This window comes from Thamnophis elegans, chromosome 1 (genome assembly GCF_009769535.1).
Source record: "Thamnophis elegans isolate rThaEle1 chromosome 1, rThaEle1.pri, whole genome shotgun sequence".
NCBI classification, from domain to species: domain Eukaryota; kingdom Metazoa; phylum Chordata; class Lepidosauria; order Squamata; family Colubridae; genus Thamnophis; species Thamnophis elegans.
The window spans coordinates 101906131-101929061 of NC_045541.1; the positions used below are offsets into that span (position 1 = coordinate 101906131).

General features: G+C 35.8%; 1 protein-coding gene across 2 annotated transcripts in view; it reads left to right on the forward strand.

Moving 5' to 3' along the window:
• LDLRAD3 (low density lipoprotein receptor class A domain containing 3) overlaps positions 1 to 22931 on the forward strand; it is a 154958-nt gene that overhangs the window by 77874 nt on the left and 54153 nt on the right. For both annotated transcript variants that reach the window (XM_032233995.1, XM_032233988.1), the window contains exons 3-4: positions 14556 to 14681; positions 19583 to 19717. In XM_032233995.1, the coding sequence (XP_032089886.1) occupies positions 14556 to 14681; positions 19583 to 19717 (261 nt within the window). The remainder of the gene's footprint in view (positions 1 to 14555; positions 14682 to 19582; positions 19718 to 22931) is intronic.

Genomic DNA, 22931 nt, shown 5'->3' on the forward strand with positions numbered 1-22931 from the left:
ATTAACAATGTACCATGGGTTGTTCTTAAACTTTTTTTTAGTACCGAAGTTTAAACTAACTTTGCTACTTAGATGGCAAAGGATCTTGAAACCAAATCCTACTAGGAATGGTTTAAGGGGAGATTAAAGAGGACAAATTGCAAGCATCAGAACAGTTTCTTGTGAGTAGCAAAATATGGAGAATATGTTTCCTCTCTATTTGGGATGGTGCCCACCATCTTCCTGGTGGGTACTTTCACATGGATGAAGGAATGGTCTTAATTCTCCTCTGTCTCAACACCTGTTATGTACTGTAAGAACAGGCGGGCATGTAGTCCTGAAGGACAATGCTGCTTATGCAAGAAAAACTGATATGCTAACTATAAAGACCAATTCTTAATGTTTGTCAGGAGATCTGTGTAAGGCCAAGATGTACTGTGTAATTGCCATTGTTGGTCAGTTCCTCTTCCTAAAGTATTTTCTACAGCCCAGACTGCAGGTCTGTGTAACAATCAGTAACTTGGCTTTCCCAAACATTGGCCTTGGGACCTACAAGGTATTGTTGCAAACTTCAGAAAATGTCTTAGAGAGCTCTAGGTGAGTTTGGAACCCCTGATCAGGCCTGCCTCTTAAGAATCCAGTATTGTAGGCTGACTAATACAGGCAGTCCTTAACTTACCACCATTCACTTAGTGACTGTTCAAAGTTACAACAGTGCTGAATGAATAGTGGTTATAACTGATCCTTGGAGTTCTGCTTGTACTTTTACCGCATGGTCATGTGACTGTGTTCTGCATGCTTGGCAATTGGTTCACACAACTGGTTGTAGTGCCTCTGATCACATTATTGTCCTTTGTTACTTTCCCTGTTTGCTTCCCTGGAAACTTAATGGGGAAGGTTGCAACTTGCAAGTTGTGGGGTAAGTCTCTCTCACCCATCTATGCTCTTCCATCCCTATAGGCTCACACCATGCTGGCTAGTCATACCCACCCCCACTCCATGCCCATGCCTCTGTGCCAAGCAGTATTTATTCCAAGCAGTAACCAAGACTTTGGATAAACTGTGCATCTAATCAACAGAGACAATCCACACTTTCTTCTGAAATCTGTTGTTAATTGGTTGTTAAGTGAGTTGTGCCCAATTTTTCAAACTTTTTCTGCAACTTTCATCTTGCAGTGATAGCTTTAACAAGATTAAGCAACACCTGCCTATCTCATAATTGGGAAGTAGTTGATAGGGTAGATAACAATGTCAAATTCAGTTTAAACATTTGGCTGATTGTGCGATGAACCCTAATAATAATTATAAGCTAGCAACAAGAAAAGTAGTATGCTACTGGAGCTTTTTGAAATCAAATCATATTTTTCAAATGTTATGAAAACAACTACAATTTTGCTTGTTTCTGTAGAACAGTTCTTTAAAAAACAAATTTGTAAAAAATAGTGTGGAATTTTTTTCACATGGAAATTAAATGTATCTAAGAGAGAATATTTATTTTGAAGATAAGAATAGCTGGATTTGACCAGTGTACTGCATCTTTGATGACTATTTCATATTTTTGTTTTTAATTTAGTTTCTGAAAGAATATTTTACCAGGTGATAAATTCAAAGTTATCAATGAAAAATTGTTAATAAATGATTACAGAAGTTATTAAGGGATTTTTCAGCATTGGTTTTATTAATTGCCATAGACTGAATATCTTGAATTATGCTGTTTATGTGTAATTGTCAGGATTAGAAATCACAAAAATAAATATGGTAGCACCACCACAAGTAAGTACTATTAACTATAAGTGCCATCCTCTTGGGTGAATGTTGGATTTATATATTTAGACTTAATACTTTATAGAAAATCTATATAAAAATAGTGGAAGTAAACAAACAAATAACTGATGGAAATATATTGAAGATTCCTAAAAATCATGTCCCAGTCAGACATCTTAACCAGGTTCATAAAGTACAAAATGTTGATCTTTTCAGAGTGATGTATAAAATTGATTTTGAAGTTAATGTAGTCCATAGCTACTTTTTAAGATACAAAGTGAGTCTTTTAGCTGTGTCCCATGAATTTTCTCCAGATTTTATGGATTATTGTAAATAATACTAATAGAAAAAACATTTAACATACACCATCATTGATCAACAAAATTATTTTCTTCACAAAACTTTCTCATTTTGAGGTTGTAGGGTCATAAAATTAAAATTTGAAAAATATTTCAGGAATCTTAAAAAAAATGCTTGTTCTCTTTGTTTTGCTTTTCTGAGTGGGTATGGGATTTGCTAGCGAGAAAGTTATTATTTGCGAACTAATTGAATTTAATTAGTCTGAGATATAAGCTTCTAGAAGATCTTATAAATAGTTTAAAATAAAGATATACCGTTGACATGCATTAATACATCTATTTTTAGATAAGTGACAGTAAGATAAGACTTGATTGACTCTCTTTAGCAAGAACAAACGCTAAGAAAACTGTTTCCAGTTTCCTGTTACTTGACAAGCACTGGACTATGCAATTTGCAATGATTCTCTTAGATACTGCAGCCTTTGGAAGCTGATTGTGTTTCTGCTACATATAGATGAATTCATAATAAGTCATAAAAGAACTGGGTCCCCCCCCCAAAAAAAACCTGTCTTTTTGCACTGAATTTTGAGCTCCAGGCAAACTTTAAAACATATATAAGCATGAAAACTAAAAATGTTAACACTTAAAGACAGTAATTTTTCTTTCCTATTCCCTGTTTAATAACACTAATGTGATATTGTGACACTGTCAACAGGGAAATAATTAACAGAATGAAGTAATTTCAGGCTTTACTCTATCAACCTATAAATTTAGTTCATTTTTACATTTTGTTTTTTGCTTCCCAGATAAAATGGTAAGCCTACAGCCGTGATGGCGAACCTATGGCACGCATGCCACAGGTGGCATGCACGCACACCTCCCGCCAGCCAGCTGATTTTTGTGTCTTTGCCACGCAGGGGCAGGGCACATATGGGAGGCATGTGCACATGTGCCAGGGCAGGGTGTGTGGCACACCCTGTTTTTGATCCCAGGAGGCTTCAGGGAGGTCTACTGGGCCCAAAATGGGGCTCGGGGTTGCATGCGCAGGGGGCAGGGGGAGCATGGGGAGGTCACACATGTATGCACAGGGGGCAGGGCACGCAAGAGAAGGAGAGAGAGAGAGAGAAAACACATGTTAGCAGAGATTAATGTAGTCACAGAAGCTGTGAAGAAAAAGAAAAAAAAATCTTGTGAGAGAAGAAAAACCGCAACTATAAACAAAGGGCTACAACCATCATTTAGAGAAAGTTATTGTAAATAAAGCATTTTTAACCTGATTCTCTTCCAGATGTGTTGGGAACTGTAACTTTTGGAATTTCAGTCAGCTTGGGCATTTGTGAGAAATAAGCAACAGAAATTCACTTCACATTGGAATTTTTTAGTTCTCATTTTAAAAGCCACGTAAACCTGCTAACATAAATATATTACTGATTTTGTGTGTGTGTGTGTGTGTGTGTGTGTGTGTGTGTGTGTGTGTAAGAGAGAGAGGGGGGAGGGAGAAAGAGAGAGAATTAGAAGACAGACAAGCACCTAGGATTGTTAGTAGTGTGAACAGGAGTGTTGTGTTGGAATGTTGGATATACCTATACACTCTTTTTGAGTCATGAGACAGTTCTTTCGATTTAATAAAAAAGGACGTATCAGAATAGTCCTTGAATCATACTTGAAATTGTCTTGAATTTCTGCTTTCATGAAATTTTTATCAATTCAGTTATAATTCCTTCTCAATGATTATACCAAAAATAAAAAGTTTCTCATTTAGGGGCAAACTCTCCAAGTCAAAATTACCATATTTAGTTCACCCATATTGTCTTTGAAAATCAAATTAATAGGTGAAAATTTTCAAATTCCAACCCTTAATGTGTCTCTGCAGAGACAGAGCTGCTATCTGGATCATTTGACCATAACACCACTTACAATATGATTTCTTTACAGACAAGAGGCTAAATTCTGTAATGGGATATGATAACAGTATGGCAAAGAGTGGATGGTTTTTCAGTTGGCTCAAAAAAATTTCCCAGCTCTTGTTTAAACTACTTGTGCTATTAGGGTGGAATGTTTGAAGTTAACAGACATCTGTTTTTAGCAGAGTTAAGGAGATAGAAACAGATGTGAAGCTTAGGGCTAAACCAGACATGACATGCAATCATTTATATTTTTCCCTTTGCTCATTTTTTTAACCCCTAGAAGCTTCAGAAGGCACTGAATGTGTGGGGAAAAAATGGCAGAGTCAAAAGGCTGTTTAAATCTTTCCATCATTTTTACTCTATTCGAAAGGGAAGATTCTAAACTAGCTTCTTCACTATTGCAGAAAAATAATCTATATTCAGCTCCAAACAACCCTGATGATATATTTCTTAAAGTCAAGTCACATGTTACCAATTACAGGTCCCTTTACTAGATGCTATAGAAACGTATTAAAATTTAATCCTTCAAAAAATGCTTTTTTGTGTATCCGATTTTAATTTACATATATGCTCACAGATAACCCGAGAAGTTTTTTAATGCCAAAAGACATTCCCTAAATGGGGCCGGCTTATCTACAAGCATATATGTTAGATTTTTCTCTCATCTTTTTAAATGTACTATATATTCAGTGGATATTCACATATAAGGCCATCTGCATATATGTAGACCTTCATATTTTGAACCAAAATAGCATGGAAAATGTGCCATCTTCAGATAAGCCAATTGTGAAAATCAAAACATAACTAAAATTTTGAGGATTGGATTATTTGCAGATGGCCCATTATTCATGGTATTTTGGTTAAAAATCTGAGTATCAGCTTATTTATGAATAAACTTATACATGAATATATACAGTGTAGGGGGAAATTATGGGACCCACAGAGAAGATATCTTTAGTCAGAATAATAGACCTTTTTAAGCTGCTTTTGTTTGTCTGAAAAACTGTTATGACTTCTATTTTGAATTTTAATTATCCTATTGCCAGTTCATTTATGTGGCTTATTTTAGAACATTGATTCTTGCTAGTCACAGATTCATAATATTGAAGTTGTAGAAAAGTTAAACTAGAAAAAGATGCTATATATCTGAGTTACAAAAATCTAGGCAACCATTATTGTTTTGCTGCCAATTTATGCATATCCAATGTTTTAAGAGGCTTACTTGTTTTCTTATTTATTTGCTGATCTCTGAATAAATGTACAAAACAAAAATGGATGTCTTTTTTCATAGGAATTGTCCTGATGTTTAATATTATGAAATATATTTAAATTAGTAGATCTTACAGAATTTTGGTAAATGGCAGTACTTTGGTTGGAAAGGAAAACTACCAAAGTACTAGGTTATATGCTAGACTGGGGAGTATTTTTAAAAAAAAAAACCATCATAGAAGAAGGCATTAACAGATCATTCTCATCCTGTTGCCAACAAAACTGTCTGCCTGGTTCCATATAGTCTAAAAGACAAGTTTATTGTAAGATGCTTTACAGTACCTAGATCATAAGTATCTGAAGGACCAAGATATACACTATATTGCCAAAAGTATTCGTTCACCCATCCAAATAATCAGAATCAGGTGTTCCAAACACTTTCATGGCCACAGGTGTGTAAAATCAAGTACCTAGGCATGCAGACTGTTTTTACAAACATTTGTGAAAGAATGGGTCGCTCTCAGGAGCTCAGTGAATTCCAGCATGGAACTGTGATAGGATGCCACCTGTGCAACAAATCCAGTCGTGAAATTTCCTCGCTCCTAAATATTCCACAGTCAACTGTCAACTGTATTATAAGAATGTGGAAGTGTTTGGGAACGACAACAATTCAGCCATGAAGTGGTAGGCCACATAAACCCACCAACATCAGTGTGTGACCTCACAAATGTGCTTTTGAAAAAATTCTCATAAACACACTCCTAAACCTTGTGGACAACCTTCCCAGAAGAGTTGAAGCTGTTATGGCTGCAAAGGGTGGACCAACATCATATTGAACCCTATGGATTAGGAATGGGACGTCACTTACAGTAAGTTCACATGCCAGTAAAGGCAGGTGAGCGAATACTTTTGGCAATATAGTGTATCAAGACCCTTATGCTGATTTGGCAGGAATTATTTATCAACAGCAAATGTTGGGTTCCAGTAAATAATTTCAGTAAGGTTGCTGGAATTATTTTTGGGCATCTATATAGAGAAAACAATAAGAAATATTCTGCTACCCTGATGCAACTTGGATATCAAAATTATTCTGCAAATGGCTGTTGCCAAATATATAAAATTTAATTAAGCTGTGATCCGTCAAGGCATTAGTTATCTTTCCAGTTAAGAGTGATGCTTATAATGCAGCCTACCCTTGTTTTGTTTGGTACTTAAGGAGGTATAACCTCAGGCCATATTTTGATGTACTGGTTTGCTTTCTAGTTTGGTGTTCTCTACATATTTTGAATTCAGCTTCCATTATTTCAGCCAATATTACCTTTGAGATTATGGGAGTTGATATCCAATGATCTGGAGGGCATTTGGTTGAGGAAATGGTTAATAGTACAAAGTAATTGTCTTCCAGTGATGATTTCTCGCTCAATGTTTGCTCTTAACACCAGTCTTATAAAACTGATAGATTTACTAATATATTTTGGAGAATAAAATACCCAGAACATTTGTACTATTTAACAAGAATGATGGATTCTTTTAGCTTAAGACTCTTGATTTTTAGGTGAACACATTTTTTTTCAAATAAACTTATAATAATAATTGTATTAAGAGATGCACTTGAAAGAAGCCTTACATTTTAATAGCTTGTTGCTGGAAAACTATGTGTAAAAGTATAATTTTAAAAATAAAGATTTCTTTTATTTGAACTGAAATGTAATAATAGGTTTCATTGTACACCAAGTTAGCGATGTAATGTTTATATATTAGAAGGAAAACAACTTATTATGAGGAAATGTTGCTGAACAGGACATAACTTGCATAAGTACACATAAAATAAATCACCGGTAGAAAAGATTGTTTCATCAGTATATTGAATAATTTGTTCATGATTTTAAAAATGATTTTATTGTCTACTGGGTGAAGAAAGCAAGATTTCAAATGCTGTTCTCTGTATTTCCTAACATTCATTTGTGATGAAGTGCCCTTCCCTTTTTTTTCTTCCTGTTTTCTCTCTTAATTTGTGTGAATTTCTACAAAATAAAATAAAATGCAACAAACACAAAAAATACCACACAAACATGGCAAAATATCTATTTAGAAATAAATAAAATTGAATATTAAACTGCAAAATAATATTGATATGCCTTTTTTCTGTTTAATTAAATAAGTTCAAAGATGCAGATTTGGAACATCCAATTTTCAATGTAAATGCAATAATTTTGAATGCCATATTTAATCCAATTAATAAAGATAAAGTTAATAAAACGTTACCAAGGGATGAGAGCCGAGGTGGCGCAGTAGTTAAATACAGCACTGCAGGCTACTTCAGCTGACTGCAGTTCTGCAGTTCGGCTGTCCAAATCTCACCGGCTCAGGATTGACTCAGCCTTCCATCCTTCCGAGGTGGGTAAAATGAGGACCCGAATTGTTGGAGGCAGTATGCCCACTCTGTAAACCGCTTAGAGAGGGCTGAAAGCCCTATGAAGTGGTATATAAGTCTAACTGCTATTGCTATTGCTATTACTATTTTCTAGTATTTTAATCTGCATCCTATCAAAAGCCATTTCCTTATTCAAAGAAAGCAACTGCGATTTAAAATATTTTTCTGAATCACTAGTTTCTGCATAGCAGGACAAGAAGCTTAAAAGATTTATTAATCATGATGACTATATCACTGATATATTTTGAAATGCAACTAACCATGTTTATTCTGTTCATTATTGTAAATAAAAACCCAGGTGAGGGAACATGAGTTTCTGATTGGTTAGTTGCTTTTTTTTTTTAAAAAAAAAAACTTTAGGATTTAAGTTACTCATTCTAGCAAACATGCACCTCATTTGAAAGGCTACAACTATATTTTAAAATTCCAAAAGCTCCAAATATGGGATGAGCTTGCATGCAAAAATGATTCCATGTATAAAAATAAACCATACTTTCTTTCTATTCAGATGATCCTGATGATTGGGATAACTGTAAAAAAAGTATATCAGAAATTTGACTTCAATAGGCTTTTGTATTGATTAGTACCAAAATCAATTTAATAAACAGATTTAATCTGCAATTTGTACCCCTCTAACAATAATGAAAACATCCCACATATGATTTTTTCCCATAAATGCCAGTAAATACTGACTTTCCTTAACATTGATCTATATTCATATATGTGTATGAATATAAGGTGCAGTAAGGAATTATGTGTACCTCTATAAATTTAATAAGTAAAATATTTTTTATAGTTGCCCTTCACCTGATTAATCCCTTTTTGTTTCTTTTAACTCCAGCATGCTCCTATATAAGGCATCTTAGAACAGAGTTGGCAGCCTGGGGAGGGGGGGAAAGAGGATAGTTTTGCGGGGGGGGGTAGGAACATACGTATATCTGTGAACAACTGTTTCTCATGCGAATGGGGTGAGTGCCCGGGCAAGCGGGCCGCGAGCACCCACAATACTTGTGAGAACGGGGTTGCAAGTGCCCATGCAAGTGGGCCATTTGTGCCTGTGATGCTTGCAGCAACACTTGAATGAGTGGCCCGTGCATACGCGCATACACTGGCCAGCTATTCATGCTGTCCAGTGGCCAATATGCTATGGCTCACAGGTTGGGGATGCCTGCCTTAGAATAATTGTAACAATCGTAGCTTTTAATGATTGAAATTCAGAAGTGGTATAATATTTTATGTAATGCAAGAGAGTTTCAAACAATTCCAAAGAAGTTATAATCTCCATCTCTCCTAGATTTAATGGATCTGGAGTTAAAATAGCATTTGCAATTTTTTTTAAAGTTTCAGCTGCCACATTAGTGTCTTTTAATTACTGTTGAAATATGTGGGGTGTGTATATTATTGTTCTGATATTTCACTTAGAAATCATAATCACCCAGAAACAGCTGATAGTAAAAAAAGAAGTGACGATTGAAGCTTTCTACTTATGAAAAAGCAGTCCAAGCCATGGAGTAGCTATGGTTGAAAAGCATGATATCTGAATTAACAAATAGCATTTTTTTTTAGGGCTTTCCTGTTAATCTATCCTTTTTTACAGGCTTTCTCTATTTTTATGTAAAATGCATTTTTTTTCCTTTGGTTTTTCTTGTCCTCTCTTTTTTTCCTGTGTGTTGTGTTGTATGTGTGTTGTTTTAAATATATTATTAAATTATTTATAGTTTGCTTATAATTAATATGCTTTTTATTAGAAAATAGAATTAAAATGCATTAAATAATAATAGTATTTGAACTAGTCTTTCTCTTTATTCCCTTAGTATATGATATGTTAAGACAGTAAATGATAGTACAGTATCACTTTGTTATAAATTCTTCAGAGGTGGATTGCTACCAGTTCATGGCGGTTCAGGCAAACTGCTGTGGAAATTGGTACTGGGTCACCAAACCAGTAACCATGCACCCGAACTGGTTCCCTGGTCTCCGCTACCATTGCCGGCTTGTTTTTCAGTCATTTTTTCATGTTCTGCGCATGCGCAGAACAATTCACAGGTAACTGTGTACACATGCGCACCACCCATCTGGCGAAGCGCACGTGAAGCAAACCAGCAGCAACCCACCCCTGAAATGCTTTTATTGTTCCTTTCTCCTAATGGTTTCTGGCCTTGTGTTATAAATCTGCTAGTGCATAGACATAAATGTACTAGTCATATAAGTATAGCTGTCATGTATCTGAATCCTTGGCAAATACAGACAGCCTTAGGCCTTCAAGATGTTTACAATTATAAACCCACAATGACTTCCTGTGTTGGCTGTGACTGATGATGATTCCAATCCAAAATGCCTACCAAAGCAACTTTTCTCCAACCTCTAGATATGGTATTTGAGGTATAGATTCTGAAGTTCAAGGCTGTAGGGGTTCATATAGGGGAATGCCGCCTTAGAACATTATTGGTTTTGATGGTCTACCAAGAACTTTAAAAAATATATTTCTAAACCATCTGATGATGTCATGTTAATGTTGAATTGAGTTGAATGAGAACACTATAACTGATACAGAGAATATGGAGAATACTGATACATTGCTTTAGTCAATCACTTTAGTAATTTATTATTTGTTACTTTACTAGACCATCCATTGGAAAATGGAAACATTCTAACAATTTCCTTGTCAGTCTTCTACAGATAATGGCTGAACATGTTGACATTGAAAATACTGATGCCTTATTTAGGAATTGGTTGACTCAACAGAATACTCACGATGACATTTTTAAATTAGTTTTCCTATTAAAGATAAAAATATAGAATATCCAATCACAGAAATAAGTAAGTGCTAAAGGGTTCAACTCAGCCATTTTTAACATAAAGATTTATCCTAGTGTAAAAACTTATGGTTCCTGTCTCTACACCTTTATCCCTTACTTTCTTCTTACAAATTTACTCATGTATAAATAATTTATCCCATGAAGTGTGAAATCCTGCTCCCTTTTTCTGAAGCAAGCAGCAAATATATTTATTGCTCCTGAGATTTATAATAATCTAATAAAAATAAACTTTCTCTTCCCAATATTGCTTTGCATATGTACTTTAGTTGTTTCTGGAAAATAGGATGGATAGCTCCTAGGAGAGATTTATGTTTGAATTCCATAGTTGAGAAATGAACCTATTAAGAAGAGGGATAATGTATGAATAGAGCCTTGGAAGGTTTGTCGGCTTTTGCAACAATGATTTGTTTAAAACCCTGCTTACACTAAGAGTCAATGTCTAGAAACACACATACACAAACACAAATACATACACAGTAAGACTGCAGCAAAGCTCAATGCAACAGACATGTTCTTATTCATAATTCTATTTTCTTATCATTTGGAAGAAGTGTGTTTTCTTTAAGGATTTTTTACTACTACTCTATTTCCACGAAAATAAGACCTCTCCCGATAATAAGCCCAATTGGACTGTTGAGTGCATGGGCTAAAATAGCAATAGCAATAGCAGTTAGACTTATATACCGCTTCATAGGGCTTTCAGCCCTTTCTAAGCGGTTTACAGAGTCAGCATATCGCCCCCACAGTCTGGGTCCTCATTTCACCCACCTCGGAAGGATGGAAGGCTGAGTCAACCTTGAGCCGGTGAGATTAGAACCGCTGAACTGCGGATAACAGTCAGCTGAAGTGGCCTGCAGTACTGCACCCTAATCACTGCGCCACCTCGGCTAAGTCCTCACCTGAAAATAAGCCCTTCCCCAAAAATAAGCCCTCCTCAAAAATATTGCAACACAGCAGCAGCTATGAGGTGACCATGCTTGCTGCCTCCTGCACCTCAAAAATAAAAAGACCTCCCTGAAAATAAGGCCAGGGAAACACAGTAGTACCATGTTGATAGCTTATTTTCTGTCTCTTTAAAGCTATTATTGCAACACGCTCTACATGGGGCTACCCTTGAAAAGCGTTCGGAGCGTTCGGAGACTGCAGCTAGTCCAGAATGCGGCTGCGCGAGCGATATTGGGTGTACCGAAGTACACCCACATTACACCTATCCTCCGCGAGCTGCACTGGCTACCAATTGGTCTCCAGTCGCAATTCAAGGTGTTGGTTATTACCTTTAAAGCCCTACATGGCTTAGGGCCAGCATACCTGCGAGACCGCCTACTGCCACATACCTCCCAGCGGCCGGTAAGATCCCAAAGATTGGGCCTCTCCCTGGAGGAGAGCCTTCTCTGTGGCTGCTCCGGCCCTTTGGAATCAGCTACCCCCAGAGATCCGGACCTCACCCACTCACATGGCCTTCAGAAAAGCTGTTAAAACCTGGCTGTTCCGGCAGGCCTGGGGCTGTTGACCTCATTGTTGAGGTCCAGCCCCGATTATAACGAATGCATGTGTTGTGTTTTAAACTATCTTTTTTTTCTTATTTTTTTTCTTCTCTTCCTTCTTTGTAAGCCGCCCGGAGTCCTTCGGGATTGGGCGGCATATAAATTTTAATAATAAATAAATAAATAAATAAATATCCTTGGAACCCTCTTCCCTAAATTTTGATACATTCCTTAATATTTAGTGGCACTTACTTGATATTTTTTTGATGCTCTAAGCCTCAGCTAATGCATGTATAGTAAGTGTTTTCTATAAAGGAATTGTACTACTTATTTTTGGTTTTGGATTTTAGTTTCTTCATTTTGTTGTCATAATCTAAAAGTTGCTCTGGTTTCTGCTTTATAACATCTTTTATATAATGAACTACTTGTTCATATACAATTCAGTATTATTTTGCAGAGCAGAACAACTTCTGTTATTTGGTAATCTTTTATGATTACTAAATTCTCCCTGGCTCTGCTAAAACTATCGTGAATGCCAAAACAGATAAAACCACTGTGTACCCTAAATTTGATTTAGCAAAAAATATACTTTGCCTCCCCCCTAAACCTAAAGAAAATTTTCAGCTTCACTTGTGTACATAATGTCACCATATCCCCTTGTATATAAAAATATACAAGTGTCATTATCATTGAATAGAGTGCTGGGCAAAGGCCATGCCCAATAAATACAAATTTGAATGGATGAGTGTTTGGACAGATAAGGAATTTAAAATCTTCAGTACAATTCTATCCTAAAACCTCTTATCTGAGGACATGATCATGTTTAAAATTATAATACCATGAGTGAGTTTAGCATTGCAAAGTGATGGTTTGATACTGGATGTTAAGTTCTGAGGGCTCATAAAATTATAAAATCACTGTCATTAACTTTATAGAATCCCATAGGGATGGGTTAAATGGAGGTATTGGTGTATGAAATGGAGTCACTCCTAAAATATTCATTACCTTGGGCATCATTGGCATGAGAAAACCATTTACCAGTGTACTACACTCTGGATCTTTTGCAGTATTCAGTGCCATAGCTGCAAACTGGCTCTCTGATTATGGCTTTGGAGAGTTTAAATATGTGCATACCCAATTTCTAACCTTTGTGTACTTACAATGGAAATCTCAATTTTTCAATTACATCCAACTTATCTAAGTAGATTAATATCTAATAGCGAGTTTATGCTAAAAAGACCCAGTCAAAGAAACTAAAAGCTCTGCAAAATAAATCTTGGTTCAGAAGCTTAGAGAAATATATGAGTTTGAAACACCATGGAATGATAACAAGCAATAAAATATTAGCATATTGTTTTTTTAGAGAATTCATATTTCAGGAAAGATACATTGTTTATAGTGATTCATTAATGTGCCTTGATTTGTGAATTGGTCTGTGCAAATTTTATCTTTGAATTACTACTGTTAATCAGAAGTCTAAAAATATCATAGAAAATGAATGTTGCAATGAAGAAGTGTAAATATTGTTGTTTTGCATGCAAAAGCAAAATGAACAAAATTTAAGTGTGTTTATGGCTATATAGAAATGGGATTTATTAAACATTCTCTCCCTCCCTTCCTCCCCCCTCTTTTTCTCACACAATTTCCCATATGACAGAAAGGCAGGCATTGGAAATTTGAATGGCCAGAGGTTTTTTTCCCCCTGACTTGGGCATAAAGTTACAAAGATCCAGTTTTTCTTGAGGTATAGAGCAGGCAAAGATTCCTACACAATTGCCAGAGGATCTTCTTTTAGCTGTGTAATTCACAAAAAGGTTGGCTTCTCCTCATACTTACTAGAAAGCAGTACCAAGTATGGATATCAGAATGCGTATGGCCTGCTAATAACTAGTTCATATATTTATGCTAGTAATGCATGAATGCTTAATTTCTATGAACTGAAAATTTTGTAAGGTCTTAAATAATAAGATACAACATTCTTACAGTTGCTTGCTTGCAGATGTTTCATTACCCAATTAGGTAACATCATCAATGCTATTGAGTGTGGGGTAACTAGACACTGTGAGCATTCTAAATCAAACTAAATCCAACAATTTTAGGAACTTCCTATAAACTTGGCATTCAGTTGCCAACAATCTAATCAACTATCAGCTGATAATTGGTTAATAAATCAGCCATCAATAAGTACATAAAGTTAAACCATATGTACACCCTTTCAAGAGACAACAGAAATATTAAGAAGAAAACAAAAAGACCAGGACACATGTCTAACAAGCAGGAATTAAACACCAGACAAAAAACAGGCAGAAATCAATACCCTAATCAAGGAACTACTTGACCAACACCACCAGACCAAGCTACTGAATATCAATGGGGAGGAAGTCCCACACTCACTTGCACTGATGATGTTATTTAATTGGGTAATGAAATGTCTGCAAGCAAACAACCAAGTTCAGGGAGCACCAAAGACTCCACAGTGACAATTGTTTTCAGAACTACATCACCGATCAACCAAGCAGAAATAAAGATTACATCAAACTCTTGGCCAGGTTGTAAAACATTTCTATTGAGCTTTGTCAAGTAGACAAATCTGAGATGTTTGTGACTATTTTTGACAGCTTTGTTTTATAATCATAAAAATTTCATTTCTTCTTCCCCAGCAAAAGCAAGATCTAAATGTGGGTCCACCTTCTTCCCATGTTCCAGTGGAATTCATTGTATCATTGGCCGTTTCAGATGCAATGGTTTTGAGGATTGTCCTGATGGTAGTGATGAAGAAAATTGTAGTAAGTATCTACTACTTAAAGGAGCAAGTTGCATCATTTGTACCATTGCCTGAAGGGTATATCTAAAAGAAATATTGCACAAAACTTGATAAATATTGAAAACTATCCATTGGAAGACTTGCTTGATTAATTTCACTTACATTCCATCTTTTGTGATGTCAGTAGGGTTGAGGGGAGAGGAGTTCTCCTATTTTTATCCCACAGAAATAGTCTTGTTAGGTAAATTGGGCTGGGAACCCAGTAAGCTTGAAGAAAAGATTTGAGTCTTATCTCCCTCTTCCCTATCCAAGTCCAGCTTGTCATCTATTATACTACTCTAGGAGGAATCCAGCAAAATGAAAACCATTTAACACAACATTTGCATCTAAATGTTAGTGAGCCAAGGTGGCGCAGTAATTAAAGTGGAGTATTGCAGGCAACTTCAGCTGACTGCTAACTGCAGTTTGGCAGATCGTATCTCACCAGGCTCAAGGTTGACTCAGCCTTCCATACTTCTGAGGTGGTTAAAATGAGGACCCAGATTGTTGGGGACAATTTGCTGACTCTGTAAACCACTTAGAGAGGGCTGTAAAAGCACTATGAAGCAGTATATAAACCTAAGTGCTATTACTATTGGTAAATTCCAAGAAAAGTATGAAATCTCTTTTGTGGAAGCTCTGTATGTAATAAACATGGTAACCAGAATTAGGAAAACTGATGGAAACATGAAACACCTGTTATGTAATGGGGAACTGATACAGAAAACAAGGCTTCCAGCTGTTAGCTCTCCAGTTCCGATGAATTCTTAAGCTAAGGTTAGCATACTATCATGAATTTTTTAGCTATCGCCTTCTCTCATTTTCTGATAAGGAGGAAGTTACAAAAGAAAAACTTTCAGCGCTATGTTCTTTCCTGCAGCTAGCTATAAAAGTTTTTTTTTTTTGCAGGTGGTTGAATAGATCTCATAATGCTGTGACCTAAATAATTGTGCGTTGCAGCTGCAAGGGGAAAAAAGGCAGAGGGTTTGACTGTGATTTAGTCGCATTTAATATTTTGGGGATACAATCTCTTGCTGGAAGAGAGCGCAGAGTTACTACTTTAAAAGAACATTTGATAGATGAGATCCTTTTTTGGTAAGTTAACAAGAGGAACCAAGACCTGCAGTAATTTTTAGTGGATGTGTGAAACATTTCATAAGTCATTTCAACTTCAAGACGGTTGTTCTAAATATGGTAAGAGTGTTCTGACCATTCTGGTAGTGTTCTGAGTTCAAAGTGTCCCCATTTTGAACTAAACAATACAATATAATATGTTCATTGTTCTGTCTTGTATCAGCAATATTACTATAGCAGCCCCCATATTATAGAATATATTTTTGAAGGGTCAGAAAACATCTTTCCTTCATTTGTATTCCTAAAACCTTTTTCCAATAACTTTTAGCTTCAGTTGCTTTGATTCATGAACGTTCTTCCATACATCCATATTTTTGGTGCAACATTATTATTACTTGTATATCTGGTTTATTTTTATGTTGTCACTGGTAAATGCTGTATGGTTAACAAATACAATTAATTAAAAACCAAGACTTTGTGGAACCAGTAATTACAACATTGAAGTGCATTTGCTTACAGTGATTACTGAATTGAAGTGGTAAGGTAAAAGTTATAAAGCTGTCATAAAATTAATAACTAAGAAAAACCATAAGTTAACTAAAATTAATTATTAGTTAAAATTCAGGAGATGAGTAAAATATAGTGAGATAATATACTATCTAAGGAAAAATAAAATTAAGTTGAGCAATATCAGGTACAAAACTGACAACTAGAGACAGCAATGTAATCGTTTGGCATGAGTCACACCTGCTTAACTGACAATCAGTATATGGTGAACTTTGTATGCTGCTGAGTAAAGCTTGATGAGTTTATGAGTTAGGTTTATAAGAGAGAAGAAGAATAGGATGATGTAAATTTGATCTGATGTAAAAGTGATCTGTGTAACCTGATAACTATAGAAGACTAACAATACTGTGTCTGTTTCTGTAAAATGAACAGAAAAAGGAGCAAGGCAAGTTATTTCAATCTTAAAATGTTTCCAGTAGGATTAAAGCAGGCCCTTTTGAATACAGAGCAAATGTCCTGTCAGCATAATTGGCAATCTGAGTTTAAATCCTCTGGAATTTGAAACACTTTGCTATCCTCAATAATAGTTCCTTACATATATCATTCTACAATTTCATTGCATTATTTTATTTGTAATCCACCTGCCCAGCAGTGACAATCACATGGAAGCTTACCTGTAAACAGTTTCCACACCAAAGTGAGTATCAAGTGTGGAATCATAGTTAGGCCATGGTCCACAATACTCTGTCATCAGTTTGCCCAGATTCAAGGTGACAGTTTCAGGAACACAAATATCAAGATTTTAGGATGGGTGAGCAATTCCCGCCAATGAGGGAAATCAGTGGATCTTAAATACATCCCATATTGGTGAAACTAAGCAAAACTGGGAGTGCAAAGAGACATGCCAAATACCATTAATTTGTTCTCATTATATGTGGCATGCTTTAAAACTAGGTGTCTTCTGACAATAGGCACAGTTGTTTCTGAAACCTTCCAGGTGAATCAAACTCAGGTGCTTTAATTCTCTTGAACTCCTTCAGGCTAATCCAGAATGGACTCCTCAAAGTCCTCTAAGTTGGAACTGCTCATGACAGAAGTTCCCAGAAGAGAAAGGAAAGAAATGGTGAGGAAGACAGAAACCTGGGGTTTGACAAATCTTCAGACCTCTTCCTACTACATTGAAGTTTTATTGTACTTGCAATACTAGAATATAGGTAACAATAAAAATTACTGTAAGTGGATGTTTTGCCTCCCAAAAAACAAATTGAGTAGTAAAACAGATTTTTCAGGGGTGAAATCAACTTACCTTTGCTACCAGTTCGCAAATGTTAGCACAGGACCTTCCACGCATGCGCAGAGCATCAAAAATGGGACATGATGACTTCTAGGTGGATGGGCGGAGCCTCCCACCACCACCATTACCGGTTCACCTGAACCAAATAGAGCCGGTTGAATAGCACCACTGAGTTTTTGTCTGATGGTGTCTGCATGAAGTGTCAGTTTCCTAAGTACAATAGTTGTATGATGGAAAATTCAATTCTCCTGAAACTTGAAATAATTTGATGCATTTGACATATAATAATGACAGAGAGGATAACAACAGAAAACAATTTTCCATCTCATTTCTTTCCATATTAAAAAATGTGATATACTTTTCTATGAGTCAAAATCAATCGCTGAATGCTTCTATAAGATCAAGATGTCTTGCTTTAGAATCAGGCTGCATCCCTTAACAATCCTAAAACTGTAGAAAATTTGAAGGCTGTTAAAGGAGGCACTTTATGTTGCTTTTACTATTTGTTTGACAAACAAATGATATAGTTTAGTCACAAAAAGAGTTATTGCAGAACAACATTTAAAATATTGGTTATATTCAATATGGAAGCAATCGTATGTAGAATTAGGATCCCCACTACAGATAACTATTGTCAGCTTGGAGAGTGGCTCTTTGCTGAGATCAAGAGTGAGTAGAAGAGAACAGTGGCTGTTTACCACTGTTGTACATATCTTTCTGGAAGGACAGTTTGGTGTAGTTGCTAAGATATCAGCCTAGAAGTTGAGAGCCTAGAGACTGGCTGTCTTTGGGCCAATCATACCTTCTCAACCTAGAAAGGGGACAAGTAATTTTTTCCCCAAAATCTTGCCAAGAAAGTGAGGCACTTATTGAGGCTGTCACCAGGAGTCAAGACTGACTTGAAGGTATGCACATACCCACATCTTTGTAACCCCTGAACAGCTGAAATGCTCTCATCATAGAAGAAAGTTGTATGAATACATATGTGCCTATGTACAAAAGAAAATGCTAGTGGAAATTCAGCCTTTAGACTGTTTTAAAGCAGACCTAAAGTAGTACAGAAGAATATAATATGTAGTTCTCCACATATGGTTGAAATCAGTGCATAATTTCCCATTCTTCAGTAGGAGATTATTCTATATTTAAAATTCAATTTATATATGCCTGTTTTAGCTAAGACTTTGGTTTAATAGTTATCAAACATGCCTTGGATTTTTGAAGCATATCACCATACAGTTCTTCCTTGGAGGCATTCGTCTTTCTGAAGTCTTATAACCATAGCATTTATTTTTAAATCATTTTTAGAGACAAAAAGTACCTTTCCTTTTACTAAATCACAATCTAATACAACTTAAGACATTCATTTCTAGAGGTTACAGATTTAGCATCGCACATCATTTACACATTCAACTCACTGACACATTTCTACATCAAGGTTTGTAAAATAATTTCTGTTTGAATCATGTGCAAGAAAGGAGGAGGTGTGCTGTTAATGTCAAATAGCACCTGCGCCTTCAGCATCTTCCTCCTTTTATACTCTTACACATCCTTATATGTGTATGCACTTTGTTCAGTGTTTTCTTAACTTCTGTGTCACTTTCCAGAGGTCAAAACAAGGAATTTATGCTATGTTCTTAAGTTTATTATTCTTTCTGGCTTAGAGGTCCACTAATACAATAGCACTAGAAGCTGTGCTTAAATTTAGGGTTAAGTATGAGGTTGCTTTCAGTCAAATTACCTTTCTGTCTTTTCAGAAAATATTTCATTGGCCAAATCCTTTATAAATCCTTTATAAATTTTCTAGCTTTGATTCACTAATACACGAGCCAAATTAAACTGTCCCTCTCACAATTCATCTGCTTCTAAACTGGGCTCAGTACAGTGTTCAGAGGAAAGAAAAGACTCTCAGTTAAAAATTTAAAGCACAGATGGAATGGAAGTGCTCTTGGGAATAATGTCTATCAAAGCGATATTGCAAGTTTGAATAAAATATGCTTTTGTTTCCACAGCAGCAAATCCTTTGCTGTGTTCTACTGACCGATTTCACTGTAGGAATGGCCTGTGCATTGATAAAAGCTTTATGTGCGACAACCAAAATAACTGCCAGGACAACAGCGATGAAGAAAGCTGCGGAAACTCTCATGGTAAGTATGGAATTGAAAACATGGTTTTCACACTGAGGTGCTTGTTCTTAATTAACATTGTGCCATTGGTGGGGAGGAGGGAGGAATTTGGCCTTTATTGTGTGAAGTCTATTTTGTATAATACAAGTAGTATTAAGAAGTTTCTAAACAAGGGAGTCTTGTACATCTTTGCATTATTTTTAATTTAATTTCTAAAGTGGGTGTGTGCATCCCACAGGGCACATGCAGCCCCACAAGATCATAAACTTTTAACATTCTGTGATTTATGTACATTAACTATAATATATATTTTCATGTGGCCCAATTAAATTCCTCTTGTAGCCTAGGCAAGCCAAAAGGTTGGAAACCCATGTGGTAAAGTATAGGGTGATTGCTTCGGAGAGGAAAGACAACTTCATATAATTTTTGGTTATGATTATTACATTTTGGGGTCAGTGGGTTTTATGCATCCCTTTTTTAAAGTAAAATATATACACTTTTTGAAAATGATAACAACTGTAACTGTTAAGGCAGTGATGGCGAACCTGTGGCATGAGTGCCAGAGGTGGCACACAGAGCCCTCTCTGTGGGCATGCACACCATTGTCTCAGCTCAGCCAGCTGGTCTTTGGGTTTCTGAGGTGTGCATGCGCACCAGCCAGCTGGTCATCAGGTTTCCAGTGCTCTGGTGCGTGCGCACATGAGCACACATGAACCTTCCAGTTTGGGCACTTTGTGCCCAAAAGGTTAACCATCACTGTGTTAAGGACTAAAAGAATTGAAGTTAGGATGAGTAGCATATAAATTCTATAAATAAATAAATAAATAAATAAAAGGACATTCTTCCTATCCTAGTAATACTTAAAGGAATAATAGAATATCTTGTTTTGTAGAAGTAATATAGTATAATGCTGGATATTTTTGTAGCATTTTAATAGTTTCCTAAGTGTTACACGTAAGGAGTTTACAAAATGTTCCAGTTTCAAACAATAACATCAAGTATGCCAGAGTTGGTCAGCATTCATGGTTATAGAAATTGTTAGCTCAGAAACTTTGAGTGATTGGAAAATGCCTAGAAAGAACTAGGGATTTCATATTTACTGTACAGTTGTATCAGCAATAGGCCAATCATATTGAAAAAGAAATGAGAAAATGGGAAATGATGGATTTGGAGGGAGAGTACAAAATGCAGTCTTATTAATTTTTCACACAAGCATACAGAAATGCCCAGATTTATATGGATTCTTCTCTATCATTCTTAAAAATAACTGCTGCCTATCTTTTATTGCAGACAGCAATCTCTAGGCATTTTAGAACAATCTTGTAACAAGAGTATTTTTAATTTAATGAAGACCTAGTTTAAGATCTTGAACTTCATCGCCTAGAATTTTGCTTTTATGTATCACAGGATTAAAAAAAAGACTTTTAGCTAGTCTAACCTTTTTCCAGTTGAAAGATACAGGTCAAGTGATTTATGTAACATCCATTTATATAGACAATCGTATGATTATATATATAGAAAAATTGATAGACAAAGGTTGATACAGTAAGGGCAATGATAAGAAGGAAAGTTACTCAGAACTCATTAAACAATTAAATAAATATTTATCATTCTGACAAGTTATTGAAATAACAACAGCACTTAGACTTATATATTGCTTTATAGTGCTTTACTATCCTCTCTAAGCGGTTTACAGAGTCAGCATATTGCCCACAACAATCTGGATCCTGATTTTACCAACCTCAGAAGGTAGGAAGACTGAGTCAACCTTGAGCCAGTCAGGATTGAACTGCTGGCAGTGAGCAGTGAGTTAGCCTGCAGTACTGCATTCTAATGATTGTGCCACCATGGCTCCTTTATTAAAAATAAAGGATATAAGAATAAAGGACTAAAGGATAAATTAAATACATATCCTCATCTATCCCAAGCCCTTTGTTTATTTAGGCTGTCCGGTATGTAATGTTAGATGGTATACACTATTAAAACAATTAAATATACAGGCAAAAGAGCAAGAGGCCTGAGATAAAATCTTCCAACAATATCTAACAAGAACCATTTTAATCGTAAGGGGTCCAACTATAACACCAAACCTGGGCAATGAACCATGTTTTAAAGAGCTCTTAAACAAGGTCATGGTGGGGACAAATCAATCTCTGTGATGATGTTGTTCCCGAAACCAGATGCTGCAACAAAGAAAGCATCTAGGTCCCATCAGATAACATTGTTTAATGGATGGGATGTGGAGCAGGTTGGTTCTGCTCGTTGTCAGAATGGAGAGAAACTATAGAAGACAATGTCGGACAGTACAATTGCTTTGCTTATATTTTTAAAGTAGTTTTCAATATAGTAATCAGTGCTAAATGTAGAAAAATAATAACTATTATAGCCTTGCAAAAATAATTTCATGAGTATTTTGAAAATACCACCCCCCTCACCAGAAGTGGTATTCAGCAGGTTTTGACCATTTCTGGAGAACCGGTAGCGGAAATTTTGAGTAGTTCGGAAAATCGGTACATACCACCTCTGACTGGCCCCGCCCCCATCTATTCTCTGCTTCCCGAGTACCAGCTGATCAGGAGAGAATGGGGATTTTGTAGTAACCTTCCCTTGGAGTGGGGTGCGAATTGAGATTTTTACAGTATCCTTCCCCTGTCATGCCCACAAAGCTATGCCATGCCCACCAAGCCACGCACACAGAACACAGAACATTCAATTAGTGTAGGCATTTAGGTTTCTATTTGTGGTTTGTACCATTATATTATGAATACAGTCTATTATGATTAGATTTTCTAGGAATTATTAACAATAAATGGCTTAAAATCAGTGAGATGCTATGGAAAGACCAGTTTCTTTCCCTATGGAGTCTTTCAGTTATTGCTACTTTGCTGCAAGAATAGACTAATGACAGTTACTTAAACTGATACCATTTCAATGTCACTTTTCTCATATTTATTTTATTTATTTTATTCTAATATATTAACATCCTTTCTATAATATAATATATATTTATTTAATATATATTTAATATATTAATATATTAACATCCTTTCTAATCTCCTCTATCATCCTGCCTAAAACAAAATATTCTTTTCAGAAGAATATATCACAGCTCAGAACTCTACCAGAAGTAGATGTTATATTGCCTTTTATTAATAATGCATATTTTTATTACTTTTGGACATACAGTATTTAGATAATAACATTCCAAAAAGCCCCACTATTATATCCTACAGAT